At 56.9% G+C, this 16,611-nt stretch overlaps 1 protein-coding gene across 1 annotated transcript; it reads right to left on the bottom strand.

Moving 5' to 3' along the window:
• Positions 1-844: 844 nt before the first annotated feature.
• On the bottom strand, positions 845-15,468 carry PSME3 (proteasome activator subunit 3). The gene is made up of 11 exons (XM_048830057.2): positions 15,291-15,468; positions 9,151-9,183; positions 8,671-8,733; positions 8,155-8,259; positions 7,804-7,852; positions 7,147-7,259; positions 6,447-6,515; positions 5,691-5,758; positions 5,468-5,522; positions 3,222-3,308; positions 845-2,671 (listed from the first exon to the last, which is right to left on the bottom strand). The coding sequence occupies exons 1-11, from the start codon at positions 15,330-15,332 to the stop codon at positions 2,591-2,593; spliced, it is 765 nt and encodes a 254-aa protein (XP_048686014.1). The 5' UTR covers positions 15,333-15,468; the 3' UTR covers positions 845-2,590.
• Between the last annotated feature and the right edge of the window lie 1,143 nt (positions 15,469-16,611).

Here is a 16,611-nt window from a genome sequence, read left to right as displayed (position 1 = left end):
TCCTCCCTCAGAGCTCAAGCTCATGGGAGAGGAAGCTTGGAAACCATCGGTTGCCATTGGAAAATGTGGTGGAGCTGGGAGTGCGCGTGCAGACTGATGCGGAGGAGCAGGTCTCTAGCCCCAGGATGGAGCTGCTAGCTGGAAATGAGGCAAGAGATGAAAAAGAAAAGATGAGGTCAGTGTTCCGAGACCACAGTAGCTTTGAACTCAGAGCAGGAAGTGGAATGAGAAAACCATGGCGTGGCAGACTGCCAGCCTGGGCACCGCTGCTGAACTTTGCAATTGGCCTGTATCTTTCCTCCTTTGGTCTCCAGCTCCAGCCTAGTGAAAGGGGCCAGGTGAGAGCCCTGGAGCCTGCACTCTAGCCCTAAAACGGCAGGCAGCTATGCCAGCTTCTCCCACATGCAGGCCTAGTCCATCCAGCCCTCACCACTGAGACTGACAACCCTGATGTGGGAGACACCCACTACACAGAGCTGCAGCCAGGGCCCAAGGAAGAAGCTCCAGGCACCAGCTGCCTAGAGTTGGAGGCTCCCTTATCCCAGTCCCTGGTCCCCAGCGGCCCATTTTATTCCAAATTATTCTAGCAACTCCCATTCACCCCGCGCAGGAGTGAGCAATGGGCAGTGTAAGGACATGGGGCCTTGGTACTAAGTTGCTGGATGCTGCTGGAACCCCACAGCAGCAGACGATTGTCTGGACACATGGTGAAGGACATGGCGATGTATACAGCACAAGGGTGGAGCGAGTGGACGTGAGAGAGGCATGGCCAGACTGGGACACAGGCGAGGCATAGCCACCGACAGAGCATGTCTGACAACGCAGCATCACACAAGGGTCCTACTTAAGAATTCAAAGTACCTGTATTTTAATTTCTTGACATGGTAAAAGTTTTACATACGTTCATCTGGCAAGGAAAGTTGAACAGTCCAACAAATAAAAAGGAATCAGTACAAAGAAACACACAGTGAAGGTGCTGCTCCCAGGCAGCAGCTAAGACGCAGTTGGTTTGTTACTGAATATTTATTAACGGGAAGACGAAAATTGGACTTACTACAAACAACAACAAAGGAGTCTATCGAAAGGGCCAGGGGGCCCTCCACGCTCAGAGCAACCCCTGGGAAACCAGCAAGAGAAAACGTGGCTCTTCACCATAGAAGAAGAAACAAAAGCAACAGAACGCAAGAGGGAAGGAGAGGACGTTCATTCCATTTCTCACAACTAACTACTATAAGGCTACTGCACAAGAAGTTACAAGTGTGACAGTGAGACCCATGGAAGCTTCAGGGGTCCAGGACCAACTGACCCAGCATTCCCCTGAAGGAGGGTGTGAAGTAAAAATACCATAAATAAGAAAATGTAGAAGGAGCCTGCAGCATCATGAGCCCATTTCCCACACATACAAAAACTGACAACGCAACTGACCGTTTCCCATGGGGTTTGCAATGGACCATGAAACGTTCCAATGGCCTTAGAGGAGCTCCTGGGCACAGGAGAAGGAATCGAGGTACTTTTCATGGGGTGCTGGGGTTTTGATACTGATCTGCTGTGGCTGCTTTTGGCCATCCTCATCCCAACAGATCAGCCATCGCAGCCAGCCTGCCAAACCCTGCCCCCCAAATACACTCGGCAGGGGACTGTGCGTCACAACCTGCTAATTCCTTAGCATTATTGGAGACTATGAGGACTTCAAAATTTGAGCTCGGGCCTCTCCCTAACTTCATTCTGGACAGAAATGCCTCACGCCGAAGGAGATTAACATTGATTTTAACCAGGACAACTGCTTTTGTAGAGCCAAGAGGAAAGCTACATAGGAGCAAAAGCTACCCGGGCTCTGAACCCACCAGCCAGTGGGACGTGGCTGGTGGCAACCAGATCTAGTGACAGGTGTGCCACATAGCCCTCTGCATTGATCTAGCTGCATTTCACAAGGGAGAGGGACAAATGGGGTGGGATCTAACTTAAGGTAGCTCTTTCCTGGTTTGTTCGAACCTAAAAATCTCTCAATGGCACTTTGAGTGTGGCTGCAGCCTGGCCTAGGGGAGCTGCCTGCTCCGAAGGGGCACCTCCTCCCAGCCTTACAGTTAACACGCATAAAACGACTGGCAGCAGAGGGCTCACTCAGAGATGGCACTGAGAAGCAGCCGGCTTCTCGCAGCCAGCACACACTCTGTGGACTCAGTCTAGTGTTGAAGACACTGCATCTCCTCCCTTCCCAGGGACCCCAAGGAAACCCTGCAGCTGACAGATGGCGGGGGGGAAAGGGGAGAACCCCGGGGCTTGGTGTCTCATCCAATTCCCACCTAAGTAGGAAGAAAGGCTTGGAGGAGCATTCCTACCTGGCAGCTGCTCACTCTCGGTAGCCTGCATGTCCCATGGCAGTGGCCTGCTCAATACCAATTCCTACATTAGGGAGAGTTCCTGAGACCTGAACAAAACCAATCACAGAACTAGGCGAGGGTTTCTTTAGAGTTTAACTACGAGTGCAATACTATTTCCAGCCAGTTTCCCATCTCGATAGTCACGTAACAAACCAAGGCAATGACGGTCTTTAGTTGACTGAACAGTTCTCAAGTTCAAACGTTGACATTTAGTAGAGAGTCTCGGCGTTGCTGCTCCGAGGCCTCTTGATCTTCTCGATGTTTTTAAGGATCATATCATGCAAAGTGACCTGGAAAGAGGAGAGAGACCATGGATGTACATCAGGAGGGGAAGTCCACAACTTGACTTAACTTCACTCTCACCATAAGCACTGGCCTAATCTGAGTAATGGCTGCTCTTAGTTACAGCCCCTTGGCCCTTCCCTGCCTCACCAGCCATCGCCCTCACTCAGTGCATCATGTCTCATGTCAAGCAGTAAGCTTCTTAGGCAAGGCCTTGCCTGTCTGCACTCTGAAGAGACCAGCATGTTTTGGCCCCAACAATGAGAGTGAATTAGTTAACAGAGCCCAGGATCGGCCTACGCCATCTGGAGAGGTTGGGTCGGAAGGTTCCCGCAAAGAGCACAATGAACTGCATGCCCCTGGGCTTGCCAGCACTCAGTACAGAGGTGGGAAATACCAGACTCTCCAGTGCAGCAACTTGCCGCGATCTCTGCTTGCTAAGAGCAACGGGAAAGCAGAGGCCCAGGCCAGCTCCCTCTCAGGGCTCTGAGGTGGGATTGATCCAAGGGTGCTTCTCCACAGGGGAACACATGAGCTGGGGTCCCAACTCTCACTCACATATTGATTCCTCAGCTCAGAGATGATTAAGCGCAGACTAATGTATTCCTTCTCATCAATTTCTGTCACCGTGCGGCGATAATCCTCCTACACAGAGAAGGGAGAATGTGGCTGTGAATAGCCTAAAAGCCAGGCTGCCCTTCCCTCTACAGACATCAAGGGGGCTCTCTCCTGTTCAACCTTATGCATTCAAGGGCACGAAGGGACCATTGTGATCATGTAGTAGGACACCCTGTATAGCACAGGCCAGAGACTTGTCCCCAAATAATCCCTAGAGCTGACATTTTAGAAAAACCTCCAATCTTGATTTAAAAATGGCCAGTGATGGAAAATCCACCATGACCCTAGGAAATTGTTCCACTGGTTAGTTACTCCCACAGTTAACACCACACACCTTATTTCCAGTCTGAATTTGTCTAGCTTCAGCTTCCAGCCATTGGATCATGTTAGACCTTCCTCTGCTAGACTGAAGAGCCCATTATCAAATATTTGTTCCCCAGGTAGGTACGTATAGGCTATGATCAAGTCACCCCTTAACCTGCTCTTTGTTAAACTGAATAGATTGGACTCTGAGTCTCTCACTATAAGGAAGGTTTTCTAATCCTTTCATAATTCTTGTGGTTCTTCTCTGAGCCCTCTCCAATTTATCAACGTCCTTCCTGAATTGTGGGCACCCCACCACTAGACACAGGATTCTGGTAACAGTTGCACCAGTGCCAACATAGAGTTAAAATTACCTCTGTGCTCCTACTCAAAATTCCCTTGCTTATGCATCCTAGGATTGCATTAGGTCTTTTGAACACAGCATCACACCGGGAGCTCATGTTTAGCTGATTATCCACCATGACCCCCTTTTTCTGAGTCACTGCTTCCCTACATTCTTTGTTCCCAGATGTACATTTATCCGTATTAAAACGGATATTGTTTGCTTGCACCCCGTTTACCAAGCAATCTAAATTGCTCTGAATCAGTGACCTGTCCTCTTAATTATTTACCACACCCTATTTTCGTCAATTGCAAACTTTATCACTGATAACTTTGTGTTTTCTTCCAGGTCATTGATAAAGATTTTCAATAGCATAGGGCCAAGAACTGATCCCATCAGGATCCCACTGGAAACAGACTCGCTCAATGGCAATTCCCCATTTACAGTTACATTTTGAGACCTATCAGTTAGCCAGTTTTTAATCCATTTAATGTGGGCCATGTTAATTTTATATCATTCTAGTTTTGTAATCAAAATGTCGTGCGGTACCAAGTCAAACACCTTACAGAAGTCTAAGTATATTACATCAACACTATCCCCTTTATCAACCGAACTTGTAATCTTATAAAAAGTATACCAAGTTAGTTTGAAAGGATCTATTTACCATAAAATCATGCTGACAGATCATATAACTGATGTATTCCTTAGTTCTTTAGTAATCAAATCCCATATCAGACACTATTGTCTTGCCTGGGATTGATGTCCTATCATTACCTGGGTAATCCCATTTACCCTGTATATACTGGCACAACATTCGCTTTCTTCCAGTCTTCGGGAACTTCCTCAGTGCTCCAAGACTTATTGAAAAAAAAATCAACATTAACAGTCCAGTGAGCTCCTCAGTCAGCTCTTAGAACTCCTGGATGCAAGTTATCTGGACCTACTGATTTCAAAATGTCTGTCTTTAGTAACTGCTGCTTAACATCCTCCAGAGATACTACTAGAATGGAAAGTGTTATCACCATAGGATGAGACTGTATCTTCTGTTTTCCCCCCAAATGTAGAACAGAATTTATTGACCATTTTCACCTTTTCTGCATTATTACTGATAATTCTACCATCCCCATCTAGTATTGGACAAATACCATTGGAGGGTTCTTTTTGTTCCTCATATATTTTAAAACTCCCCCTTAATGTCCTTTACTCTGCTGGCCATAGATTTCTCCTTGTGTCCCTTTGCATCCCTTATCGATTTTCTACAATACCTAACTTCTGATTTATATTAATTATTATCAGTTTTTCCCTTCCCTTGAGAGAAGCCAGATCCTTCCAGCCCTGCAGACTCCCCTCCCAGGGCTCCTAGCCACCACAGAGCCCCTCCGCCAACCCTCCAGGCTCCCAGCCCCCACAGGACTCTGGCAGCTGCTACTTAAAGGAGTCAGTGATAGAAACAGCCAGTAGAGGGCGATCCACAGAAACAGAAAGACAATTAATTCTCTCCAACCCCACCAAACGCTCAGCAAAGAGATGCTCCACTTACCACGTGAGGATATTTTGCTATTTTGGAAACCAGCTTTGCCCTCGTGATATAGTATCTGGAAGGGAATGGAAGAGGGTGGATTTAATAGTCAGAAAATAGCAAAGCAGTGTTCTCAGACCTTGCCTTAGCCACGGGGCTCAAGTCCTTACCCAAATGCACTCAGCCTCCCCAGGGAGGGACCCATCGAAGAGCTCATAGCCACCCCTTCCCCACCTCCACCTACCTAGAAATCTGGTCCAGATATGAAGCTGCCTCACTCTCCACAGTCCGCAGCTCAGCCACTGTCTCCTCCTGCAAGGGAGCCAAGGACGCAGTGTGAGCTTCACAGCAGAAGCAAGAACCTCCAACCCCACTCACGTGTGCAGCCACCCAGGGTCAAGCAGCTCAGTCTCTGGCCATCTTTAAAGTTGCTCCATCTACCCATCAGGGTAGAATCAGACGCAAGTCTCAAGCCTCAGTCAGTTAGCGAAGGTTACGGGAACATAGGAGCCAGCAGGAACCAGAAGTTCCTGGCCACAATGACTCCCTGCACCAGCCACACAGCCTTAAGAATTTAGTTTGCCTTGCTCAGAGGATCAGCAGCCAAGTTCCAGGGAGATTCAGAGAAGAAAGCAATGCAAATAGCTTCACACAACCACCCTGATCCTGCCAGGTTAGGGTGCTGGGTGGGGCAGGCTGCCTGTAGCACACAGCCTCCCTCAAACATGGCTCAGCTTTACTGGGTCTTGCAAGACTATGGTGTGGCTCCCAGGCCTCTGAGCAAAGTGATGCTTTTAGGTACTCTCTGCCCCTCCCGCCTCTCAGATGCCAGGGAAGGATTCAGGTTTCAAGACCAAAACTAGCCCAATCTATCCATCAAAGAGAGCTGTTTGGAAGCAGAGCCAGGTGGATCTAATGAAAGGCTCCTCAGGAGCCCAAGATGCCCTGGTGTCTGGGGCACTAGCCCATAAAGGAGCCACGATGTCATGGGTCGCCTTACCTGAATAGAAACGCCAAAGTTGTTTCCATCTTCTATCCTGGGGATCAGGAGCTGCACCCACATTTTGACCTGGAGGGACAGAAAGTGACACTGTGACTGAGTGCAGACAGCACTGGAGGGACCTGTCTTTAAACCAGAACCTCTTACTGGGAGCCCTCAGAAACTCTCGCTTGCGCAGCTCATCCCAAGACTGTCTCAGGGCCTGACTCATGCGGCGACTGGGGACTAAGCCTGATACCTTGACCTCTCCTGGGACCCCGTGACATCCACCCAAGCATTAAGGGAAGCTTCTGTCCCTCGATTTTACTGAAGCCTCACTCAGCAAGGTGGTGCCGTACAACATCACAGAGATGCAAAGCCCTTCCGAGCAAAGGACTAGCGGGAGGGAGCTAGCTGGGGTCTGCAGTGACAGTGCCCGCTCCAGGAGCTGGAGTCAGGGCAGCTCCAAGCACTTTTGAGGGAAATGCCATTTCTATTGGCCAGCGCCGGTACCTGCCCCTTTGAGGAGCATCCTGTTCAGAGACCATGAGAAGCCGGGGGGAGGGGCGGTGTCCTACATTTCCTTATTCTATAGGTAGGATGGAGGCCCAGTTCGCTCTTTGTGGGTCAGTGAGAAGCCCTGACGCTATGGGGAAAGAATTTGGACAGCGGTGTCTGGGGGCCGATCGCCATCTAGCCCCATGCTCAGGCCCACACCCACCGTGTTGCACTTCTCAATCAGCAGCCTGATCTCCGGTTTCACTTTCTCAATGATGTCCACTAGCTGCTGGTTACTCTTCAGCATCCCATTGGGCATCACAAACACTTTAGTACCTAGCGCCAGAGGGGAAAGGTCAGTTATTCACAGCATCTCAAGTCAGAGACAGCCAGCTCTGCACCTGTTCCAACCACGCCGGGTTGCCATGGGGACAGGGATATTTAACAGGCTATTACAGAGACTACCACATGGGAAGGGGAAGAGAGACAAGACCCAGGAAGAAACCCAAACTGGAGAAACAGGGTGCAAAGGGAGCTGCTCCCTGAGCCACACGTAGGAGCTGCCTCTGTTTCGATGCAGCATGAGGCTTGACAGCTCCTTCCTTCCACGAAGGGGTCCATGTGGCTCTACCCTGCTCCCTCCATCAGCATGCCGGCTCTGATGGGCACTACTCCAGTCTCTTGGGAGAGGCCAAGCTCGGCTCAGCAGAACCACTATCGGGCTCCTCCATGACTCAGTCACACGCCCCAGCTTTTAAGAGGAAGCACGGACAGGCCTGGGTAGGGAGCGGGCAGTCGGAGCTTGTGCAGGTTCATACCCCTAGGCACGTAGCGCTGGCTCAGCGGGCAGGCAGCGGCACAGAGACTTGGGGACTCTTACCCTGGAAGGTCTCTTCACAGTCTTCCAGCTTCCTCTTTTTCATATTTGGCTAAAATACACACAACAGAACATTTTACTCCCCAACTACCCGGGACCAAGAGTGACAGCAGCGAGGAAATTCCTTACAGAACATCTTCAAGGGTTCTGATATCAGAGCAGCCTTCCCCCTCCAACCGGGGGCGGATTACAGAGCAAACCACAGCACTGCCTCCAGCCAGGATCCAGGGGCTGAAGAGACCAGTTCTCACATGCTCACGGGCGGCTGCAGCCTGTCATTATCAGGGAACAGCCTAACCGAATGCACAGCAAGCCATGCAGGTTTAATTAATATAGCCAAGGGAGGAATCTTACCCCGTCCAGTCCATCGTGGCTGTTAGTGAGAAGGATCGGGTCAGGGACAGGGAGGTTCATGTCTGAGTGGATCTGGGTGAGATCATGAATATTCAGTATGGGCTCCTGGAAAACAACAAGAAGTCACATACAAATCTAACAACTTTTGTCGTCATGTTAATCGCCAGGAAATGGGAGATTCCAGACCTCAGGTTTCATCCAGCCACCAGGCAAGCAAGAACAGAGGCAGGTATGAAGATGGGACTGAGAGGACTAGGAAAATGGGTTGTCAGTTTGGGACAGAATTCGTTAAGTTTCTATCTGATGGACTCCATACACCATCACAGTCCGTAAGATACACAGGGCTGAGTGTCTAGGGCTAATGGCATTCAAATGGGTATAACGCAAGTTTGGGACACTGCTTTTCAGCGTTTTATCCTCTGTTTTACCCTCTGCTCTGACTAAAGACAACTCTTCCCCAGGGTCAGGATTGCATTCTGAAGCAAGTGGGGAAGCAGGCAACAGCACATATCTTACCTTAAGGAACCCATCAAGTTCTAACAACTTCTTTGGGAAAAAATTTGCCACCAAATCTTCAGCCTAAATGAGAAAGAACAGCAGATGGTTACATGAGAGCAGCGCCCCAGGCTGCCCTCACCTCTGCACTTAGCCAGCAGGCAAGGACACTGTGGAAACCAAGGCTACTGCAAAAGGCCAAGCATACAGCTCTGTTCAAAGCCAGGGGGAAAAAAATCTCAGAGGGAGTCAAAGTTTCCCACCTGAAGGTGGAAGAGTCTTGGCAGCCCTCCACTCTGCCAAGGCTCTGGAGAACAACAGAGCTACAGACTCTCCACACTCAGTGAGTGACTGAAGGGCTGAGTGCCAGCAAGGAGCCTGCAAAGAAAGGTTTTGCTGCACCTCAGAGATCATAGCACAATCCAACAGAAAGCTAGATCCCAACATGGCATTCACTCTGCCCCCACATGCCATTCTGGGGAGATGGGAGTAGACACTTACCTCACTTGTGATCCGCTCCCTGAAAGAGTCAACCTAGAAAAGAGGAAAACAACAGCTCAGAATAACTGATCCAAAACACAGTTCACAGCCAGCCTTAGTTCTTCCTGATATAGCAGCCCAGGTGTGCCAGGCACTGGCCCAGAGGCAAAGCCCTACATATTCATTCCACAGCTACAGAACTCATCCCCTGCCTCAGAGCTGGGCTCCCAAATTCCAGTTCTCTTAGAGGTGTACATTGTTACGTTCCTGAAGGCCAGTGAAAAGCCTGAAAACTAGTACAAGAGGTAACTGACCCAGGGCCATTTACCTGTCTGCAGAGAGCCTCAAACAATAGCAAAGAGTGAGCTGACCTACTCATCTTCATGGGCTTGCATGGAAGCATGAAGATGACAGTGTGAGAACTGGAAATGCAGAGCCTGCATTAAAAACTGTACTCTATCCTAAAATTAAGCAGTAGGGCCACCCCCCCGACCATCCTAGCCATGACATATTGAATCCAATAAGAAACCCTGTTTTCAGAATGTATCTGAAGCTCCCAAGAGTCTCCTAAATGCCCAGAATTTGGGGACCTAAATTCTGCATCAAGGTCCAGTTTGCCCTGAAGCACACAGAACCTCCGCATAGGGTAAGCGGCCCCTTTACAATGGAGACCCAGGGTGAGAATGATATTGTAGAGGGGCGGGTGGCCACATAGCAGCCTCTCCGACACCTTCCCCACCAGGCTAATGGGAAAGACGACAGAGCTTTATAAGATGTCATTATTACCAACTGCTGAAAGGCCTCCAGACTCGATATTCCAGGCAGAAGCTGTTACCCCAGGACAGGGAAAGTCCCTGTTTGTCAGACTCAGCAACCTCAGTAAACAGAGCCCATGCTGTCAGTGCAGGGACAGCAAGTCTAACGTTCCCGATCCCTGCACTGCTACCATGGGTGATGGAGAACACAGCAAGCTGCCGTGGCAGGTGAAGCACAACCAGAGGCTGAAGCTGCAGTTGTTAGATCGACAAGTCAAGAAGTGCACTCAAGAAGGTCCCCATGAAGCCTCAGAAACATGCACATTATGCTAGTGACATCTGCAGAGCACTCCTGGACTGGAACAGAGGCTGCCACCAGCCGAACTTCTCAGGGCCACCCTAAATACTCATTGTCAAGTGTTATGGCTGCCGAACGCTTCTCCTTTATCTGGCTGTTAAGCTGACTTGGTCAAATGCCTAACGCCTGGCCTGATTTATCATAAAGCAGAAATGCAGTGGAACAACTGCCTATCTGAGGCAGTGGAAGAACAGAGTAACTGCACCACCTCACATGCATGCACATTGCAAAATCTATTCCTTTTGCTTAGCTTTAGGCCAAGTGGGTTTTTATACTTCCTTTGCTCTTGTGGTCTGGATGATAGTGAGAGTTCTCACTGTTCACTGAGGGGGTGGAGGGGTGGGCATAACTGATAATTTGCATAAGAAGCCCATGGTTGCCATAGCAGTAAACGCTACCAGTTACTGAAATGTTTTGCCCTCATTCTCACCCCACGTGAGGGTCCCATCAATTCAGTCCTTTTCTCTGGGGAGAGAAGTGGGCATGCTCCCCAATGGTGAGAGGCTTTGTTGGTTGCCATCAAAGAACTGGAAACTCAACATTCCCTGACTCAAAAACACAGGACTGCAGAGTAACAGCTAGGGCAAGAATCTGAAGACAAGTGCAGTTCAGTTATTGAAAGGGGCATCACCAACCTGAAGGCTAGTCAATTTAAAATACAAGTGGTTTGGGGTCCTACGCATGATCTTGAGCCCTTTGTCAATTTGGGGTATGACGACCACTTTTCTTATTTTTTTAAAAAACATTTTACTCTCATGTTGCCACGTGACTGACCCACACACAGAGAACCTGACTATAGCAGGGAAACAGTGCTACCAACTATCACAGTCAAACAAGCAAAGGAAACAAATGAGGACAAATGCCAATATTTCCATTTTGTAATCTGAGGTGTTGCTCTGACAATAGAAGGTGCAAAACATTGCAGTCAGAGTGAAATCTGAAGTTGATGGCGCCCTTACAAGTATTTCAGAGAACAATCTAGAGCCTCTGTGAATGGAGAAGGGAGTGACTTGGAGCAGACAAAGGGTTTTGCAGACTCAGACCTATTCTAGAGCAGACCGTGCAGCACGAGCGCCCAGATCTACAATCTGAGAGGCGCAATGAACAAAAACCGTGTGGCTGATCTGGCCCCACAGACCTGACTGTTAATTACAACAAAAGTGTCCCCAGTGACAATCCCCCTCCAATATTCTCCCCCAATCCCCAGGCTTAGGCAAGCGTTCCCACACTGTAGGCACCTCACCTAAAAGGCTGCTCCTCAGAGGAGTGAATTCCAGGACAAAGCAGCAAGACATTTAACATCTACTGCCATTATCTCCCAAGCAAAAACAAAAAGTAGCAAGCGAAGGCACATGGCCACCCATCCTGAGCAACAGGGCAGCCTGCCCAGACACTGAGTCGCTGATATTCAGGGTCTATCTATGCTGCCACCAGAACATTGTGGTGTAGACACTTTCTACTTTGACTGAAAGAGTTTTTCGGTTGATGTTGTTAATCCAGCTCCCTGAGAGGCGGTAAGTAGCTAGGTTGATGATGGAAGACTTCTTCTGTCGACCTAGCTGCATCTACACTGAGGGTTAGATCGACCTAACTACGGCACTCAATGCACAAAATTTCACAGCCTAATCTTTAAGTGTAGACCCCCCCAGGGTCCTGTACACTGCAGGGCAAGCGGGACCCAAGCTCTGTGGGACTCTGGCAGGTGCAGCAGGCTGGAAATTCTCAGGCAGGGACATGGCAAGTAAAAGGAAGGTCAGCCTTGAATTAGATATAGCAAGAAGGATGCAGCCAGTGAATCGGCCCCTCCCCCGGGGTCAGTCATTTGGCCACCCACTAAGCTGTATTTTACGGCCATGTGTGCTGCAGGTGTGCGGCTGTCTGCATCCAGCCCTGCTGGGGACAAAGGCAGAGCTAGCCCACCGGGGACCCTAAACAGGAATATTTGCCCCCCATGCTAAAAAAGCAAATGGGGGCCCCCTTGAGCAGCTCAGGGCCCAATGTAATGGCTCGGTCTGCTTACGCTTAGCGCCAGCTCTGGCTGGGGCGGTAGCGAGGGGCACCGCCACGTACTGGGCTCCGGGAGAGGTTCGCCCCGCAGCAGGCGGGCTGGGATTTGCAGGCACCGCAGGGTTTTTGCGGCGGTAACTGGGGGCCACCACGAGGAAAGCAGCAGGTTTGACGTGTCATCGGTAGGCTTCAGGGTCAACGACGCGCACCGCCGCGCCCGAGACCTCAACCGCTCCGCGGGGGCGGCAGCTCCCCCCGCCCCCGCCCCGGCGGCTGTCGGGAGAGCACGTGTGTACGGTGGGGGGAGGGGCGGCCCCGGGAGGGGACCCGTGGGGGGAGGGGCCGGGGGGGCATGAGCGGGGGGGGCGGGAGGGACATGGCCGTGAGGGCACGTGGGGGGGGATACGGGCTGTGGGGGAGGGGCGGCCCCGGGAGGGGGAGGGGGTCCGGGGCCGGGTGGGGGGCATGAGCGGGGGGGGGGGGGGGCGGGAGATGGCCGTGAGGGCACGTGGGGGGGGATACGGGCTGTGGGGGAGGGGCGGCCCCGGGAGGGGACGTGTGGGGGCATGAGCGGGGGGGGGCGGGAGGGTCATGGCCGTGAGGGCACGTGGGGGGGATACGGGCTGTGGGGGAGGGGCGGCCCCGGGAGGGGGAGGGGGTCCGGGGCCGGGTGGGGGGCATGAGCGGGGGGGGCGGGACATGGCCGTGAGGGCACGTGGGGGGGGATACGGGCTGTGGGGGAGGGGCGGCCCCGGGAGGGGGAGGGGGTCCGGGGCCGGGTGGGGGGCATGAGCGGGGGGGGGGAGGGACATGGCCGTGAGGGCACGTGGGGGGGGATACGGGCTGTGGGGGAGGGGCGGCCCCGGGAGGGGGTCCGGGGCCGGGTGGGGGGCATGAGCGGGGGGGGCGGGACATGGCCGTGAGGGCACGTGGGGGGGATACGGGCTGTGGGGGAGGGGCGGCCCCGGGAGGGGGAGGGGGTCCAGGGCCGGGTGGGGGGCGGGACATGGCCGTGAGGGCACGTGGGGGGGGATACGGGCTGTGGGGGAGGGGCGGCCCCGGGAGGGGGAGGGGGTCCGGGGCCGGGTGGGGGGCATGAGCGGGGGGGCGGGAGATGGCCGTGAGGGCACGTGGGGGGGGATACGGGCTGTGGGGGAGGGGCGGCCCCGGGAGGGGGAGGGGGTCCGGGGCCGGGTGGGGGGCGGGACATGGCCGTGAGGGCAGGTGGGGGGGGATACGGGCTGTGGGGGAGGGGCGGCCCCGGGAGGGGGAGGGGGTCCGGGGCCGGGTGGGGGGCATGAGCGGGGGGGGCGGGAGATGGCCGTGAGGGCACGTGGGGGGGGATACGGGCTGTGGGGGAGGGACGGCCCCGGGAGGGGGAGGGGGTCCGGGGCCGGGTGGGGGGCATGAGCGGGGGGGGCGGGACATGGCCGTGAGGGCACGTGGGGGGGGATACGGGCTGTGGGGGAGGGGCGGCCCCGGGAGGGGGAGGGGGTCCGGGGCCGGGTGGGGGGCGGGACATGGCCGTGAGGGCACGTGGGGGGGGATACGGGCTGTGGGGGAGGGGCGGCCCCGGGAGGGGGAGGGGGTCCGGGGCCGGGTGGGGGGCATGAGCGGGGGGGGGGGCGGGACATGGCCGTGAGGGCAGGTGGGGGGGGATACGGGCTGTGGGGGAGGGGCGGCCCCGGGAGGGGGAGGGGGTCCGGGGCCGGGTGGGGGGCGGGACATGGCCGTGAGGGCACGTGGGGGGGGATACGGGCTGTGGGGGAGGGGCGGCCCCGGGAGGGGGAGGGGGTCCGGGGCCGGGTGGGGGGCATGAGCGGGGGGGGGGGCGGGAGATGGCCGTGAGGGCACGTGGGGGGGGATACGGGCTGTGGGGGAGGGGCGGCCCCGGGAGGGGGAGGGGGTCCGGGGCCGGGTGGGGGGCGGGACATGGCCGTGAGGGCAGGTGGGGGGGGATACGGGCTGTGGGGGAGGGGCGGCCCCGGGAGGGGGAGGGGGTCCGGGGCCGGGTGGGGGGCATGAGCGGGGGGGGCGGGAGATGGCCGTGAGGGCACGTGGGGGGGGATACGGGCTGTGGGGGAGGGGCGGCCCCGGGAGGGGACGTGTGGGGGCATGAGCGGGGGGGGGCGGGAGGGTCATGGCCGTGAGGGCACGTGGGGGGGGATACGGGCTGTGGGGGAGGGGCGGCCCCGGGAGGGGGAGGGGGTCCGGGGCCGGGTGGGGGGCATGAGCGGGGGGGGCGGGACATGGCCGTGAGGGCACGTGGGGGGGGATACGGGCTGTGGGGGAGGGGCGGCCCCGGGAGGGGGAGGGGGTCCGGGGCCGGGTGGGGGGCATGAGCGGGGGGGGGCGGGACATGGCCGTGAGGGCACGTGGGGGGGGATACGGGCTGTGGGGGAGGGGCGGCCCCGGGAGGGGGAGGGGGTCCGGGGCCGGGTGGGGGGCATGAGCGGGGGGGGGGGGGGCGGGAGATGGCCGTGAGGGCACGTGGGGGGGGATACGGGCTGTGGGGGAGGGGCGGCCCCGGGAGGGGACGTGTGGGGGCATGAGCGGGGGGGGGCGGGAGGGTCATGGCCGTGAGGGCACGTGGGGGGGATACGGGCTGTGGGGGAGGGGCGGCCCCGGGAGGGGGAGGGGGTCCGGGGCCGGGTGGGGGGCGGGACATGGCCGTGAGGGCAGGTGGGGGGGGATACGGGCTGTGGGGGAGGGGCGGCCCCGGGAGGGGACCCGTGGGGGCATGAGCGGGGGGGGGCGGGAGGGTCATGGCCGTGAGGGCACGTGGGGGGGGATACGGGCTGTGGGGGAGGGGCGGCCCCGGGAGGGGGAGGGGGTCCGGGGCCGGGTGGGGGGCGGGACATGGCCGTGAGGGCACGTGGGGGGGGATACGGGCTGTGGGGGAGGGGCGGCCCCGGGAGGGGGAGGGGGTCCGGGGCCGGGTGGGGGGCATGAGCGGGGGGGGGGGCGGGACATGGCCGTGAGGGCACGTGGGGGGGGGATACGGGCTGTGGGGGAGGGGCGGGCCCCTGGGGCATCGTTACCTTTAGCTTCACTTCCGGGTCCACCTTGAGCAGCGAGGCCATGGCGGGGCCGGGCCGGGGGCGGGGAGGGGTCTCGGGCCGGGCGCCCCCTTGTCTCGCTCTCGCTCGGGGTCTCACTCGCGCCCGCCCGAACCACCGGCTTCGCCGCCGCCGGAACTGACCTCACAATGGCCTCCGCCAATCCCTGAGCTCGCCCTCCGCACGTGACCATTCTTCCCGGCGCGCATGCGCCGCACGCGGAGCAGGGCCCCGGCCGGACCGGAAATTCCTCCCCCTCGCCGGCCGCGGAGAAGGGCGGGGGAGCGAACAGAAACGGCCGCCTCAGCCTTTCCCCGCCCGCCCGGCTTCCGTCCCCCGCCTGACGTCACGCCCCTGGCGCCGACGCCGCTCGCGAGACTGGGGGCCGTAGGTCCTGGTTGGGTAGCGGAGCAGGCGCTTTGATTCGCCCTCATAAAGTCTGTGTTGTATCTTCCAGGACCCGCAGCCGCCCGGAGCCTGGGACCCCCCTGGGGCCCGGGGGGGCAGCGTGGGGCCGGGCGGCCGGGGGGGACCCGCGCGCGCGGGGGCGGCCGCAGCGTGGCCAGTTGCGGTGGGAGCCGTTCCTGGAGATTGCGGCACAGGGCACCTCCCTCGCTAAAGATTCGCCTTCCTTCCCGGGGACTCCAGGCCAGTCCGGGAGCGTTGGCAACCCGACGGGCCGGGGGGGGGCGCTGAGCACCCCCCCCCCGCTCCCCCCTCGCAGCGCCCCCGGCCTCGTGCGCCGCCCGCCAGCGGGTGACCCTCCCTGCAAGGCGGACCCCGGGGGCAGCCAAGCCGAGCCCCCCCCGGGGCGGGAGAGGCAGCTCGGGGAGCCAGGGGGTCCGGCTCGCAGGGAGTCTTTATTAACAGCCGAGCGTGAGAGCTGGGAGACGGGCCCGGAGATCCCCCAGAGTCAGAGCAGGCGGGGCGGGGGGCGGACTCCGCTGCTGCCCGTCCCTGCCCTCTGGGGAGGGGGCGCGTATGGCAATGGGGGGACTCCCGCCTCTGTGGCAACTGGCCCCCTTGTTCCACCGGCTGCCAACGCCTCGGGCGTGGGAGAGAACAAGCCCCTGCCCCGGCCGCTGAGCCGTGCTGGCGGACTCGCCCGTGGGCACGGTCGGAATGAGCCCGACTCTGGCCCTGGCTCCTCCAAAGCGTGCGAAACCTTTGGGCAGGGCAGGCCAAGTGCTGAGGCCCTGCCTGCGTGTTTCCCCACCCTGAGCGGTCGGTCTCTGACGACCTGCCAAGATGTTGGTCTGAGCCAGGGCCCACGGCTGGAATCATAGAATCATAGAATATCGGG

This window comes from Caretta caretta, chromosome 27 (genome assembly GCF_965140235.1).
Source record: "Caretta caretta isolate rCarCar2 chromosome 27, rCarCar1.hap1, whole genome shotgun sequence".
Classification (NCBI taxonomy): Eukaryota; Metazoa; Chordata; order Testudines; family Cheloniidae; genus Caretta; species Caretta caretta.
This window is presented reverse-complemented; position numbering and strand designations above follow the sequence as displayed.

What these genes read in the sequence shown, in the direction of transcription:
- PSME3 (XM_048830057.2), bottom strand. Translation starts at nt 15,332, where the DNA reads ATGGCCTCGCTGCTCAAGGTGGACCCGGAAGTGAAGCTAAAG. An exon ending in GGGAGCGGATCACAAGTGAG is followed by an intron (nt 8,734 to 9,150) that starts GTAAGTGTCTAC and finishes TTTCTCATTTAG; the next exon opens with GCTGAAGATTTGGTGGCAAA. An exon ending in CTGTGAAGAGACCTTCCAGG is followed by an intron (nt 7,260 to 7,803) that starts GTAAGAGTCCCC and finishes CTCTGGCGCTAG; the next exon opens with GTACTAAAGTGTTTGTGATG.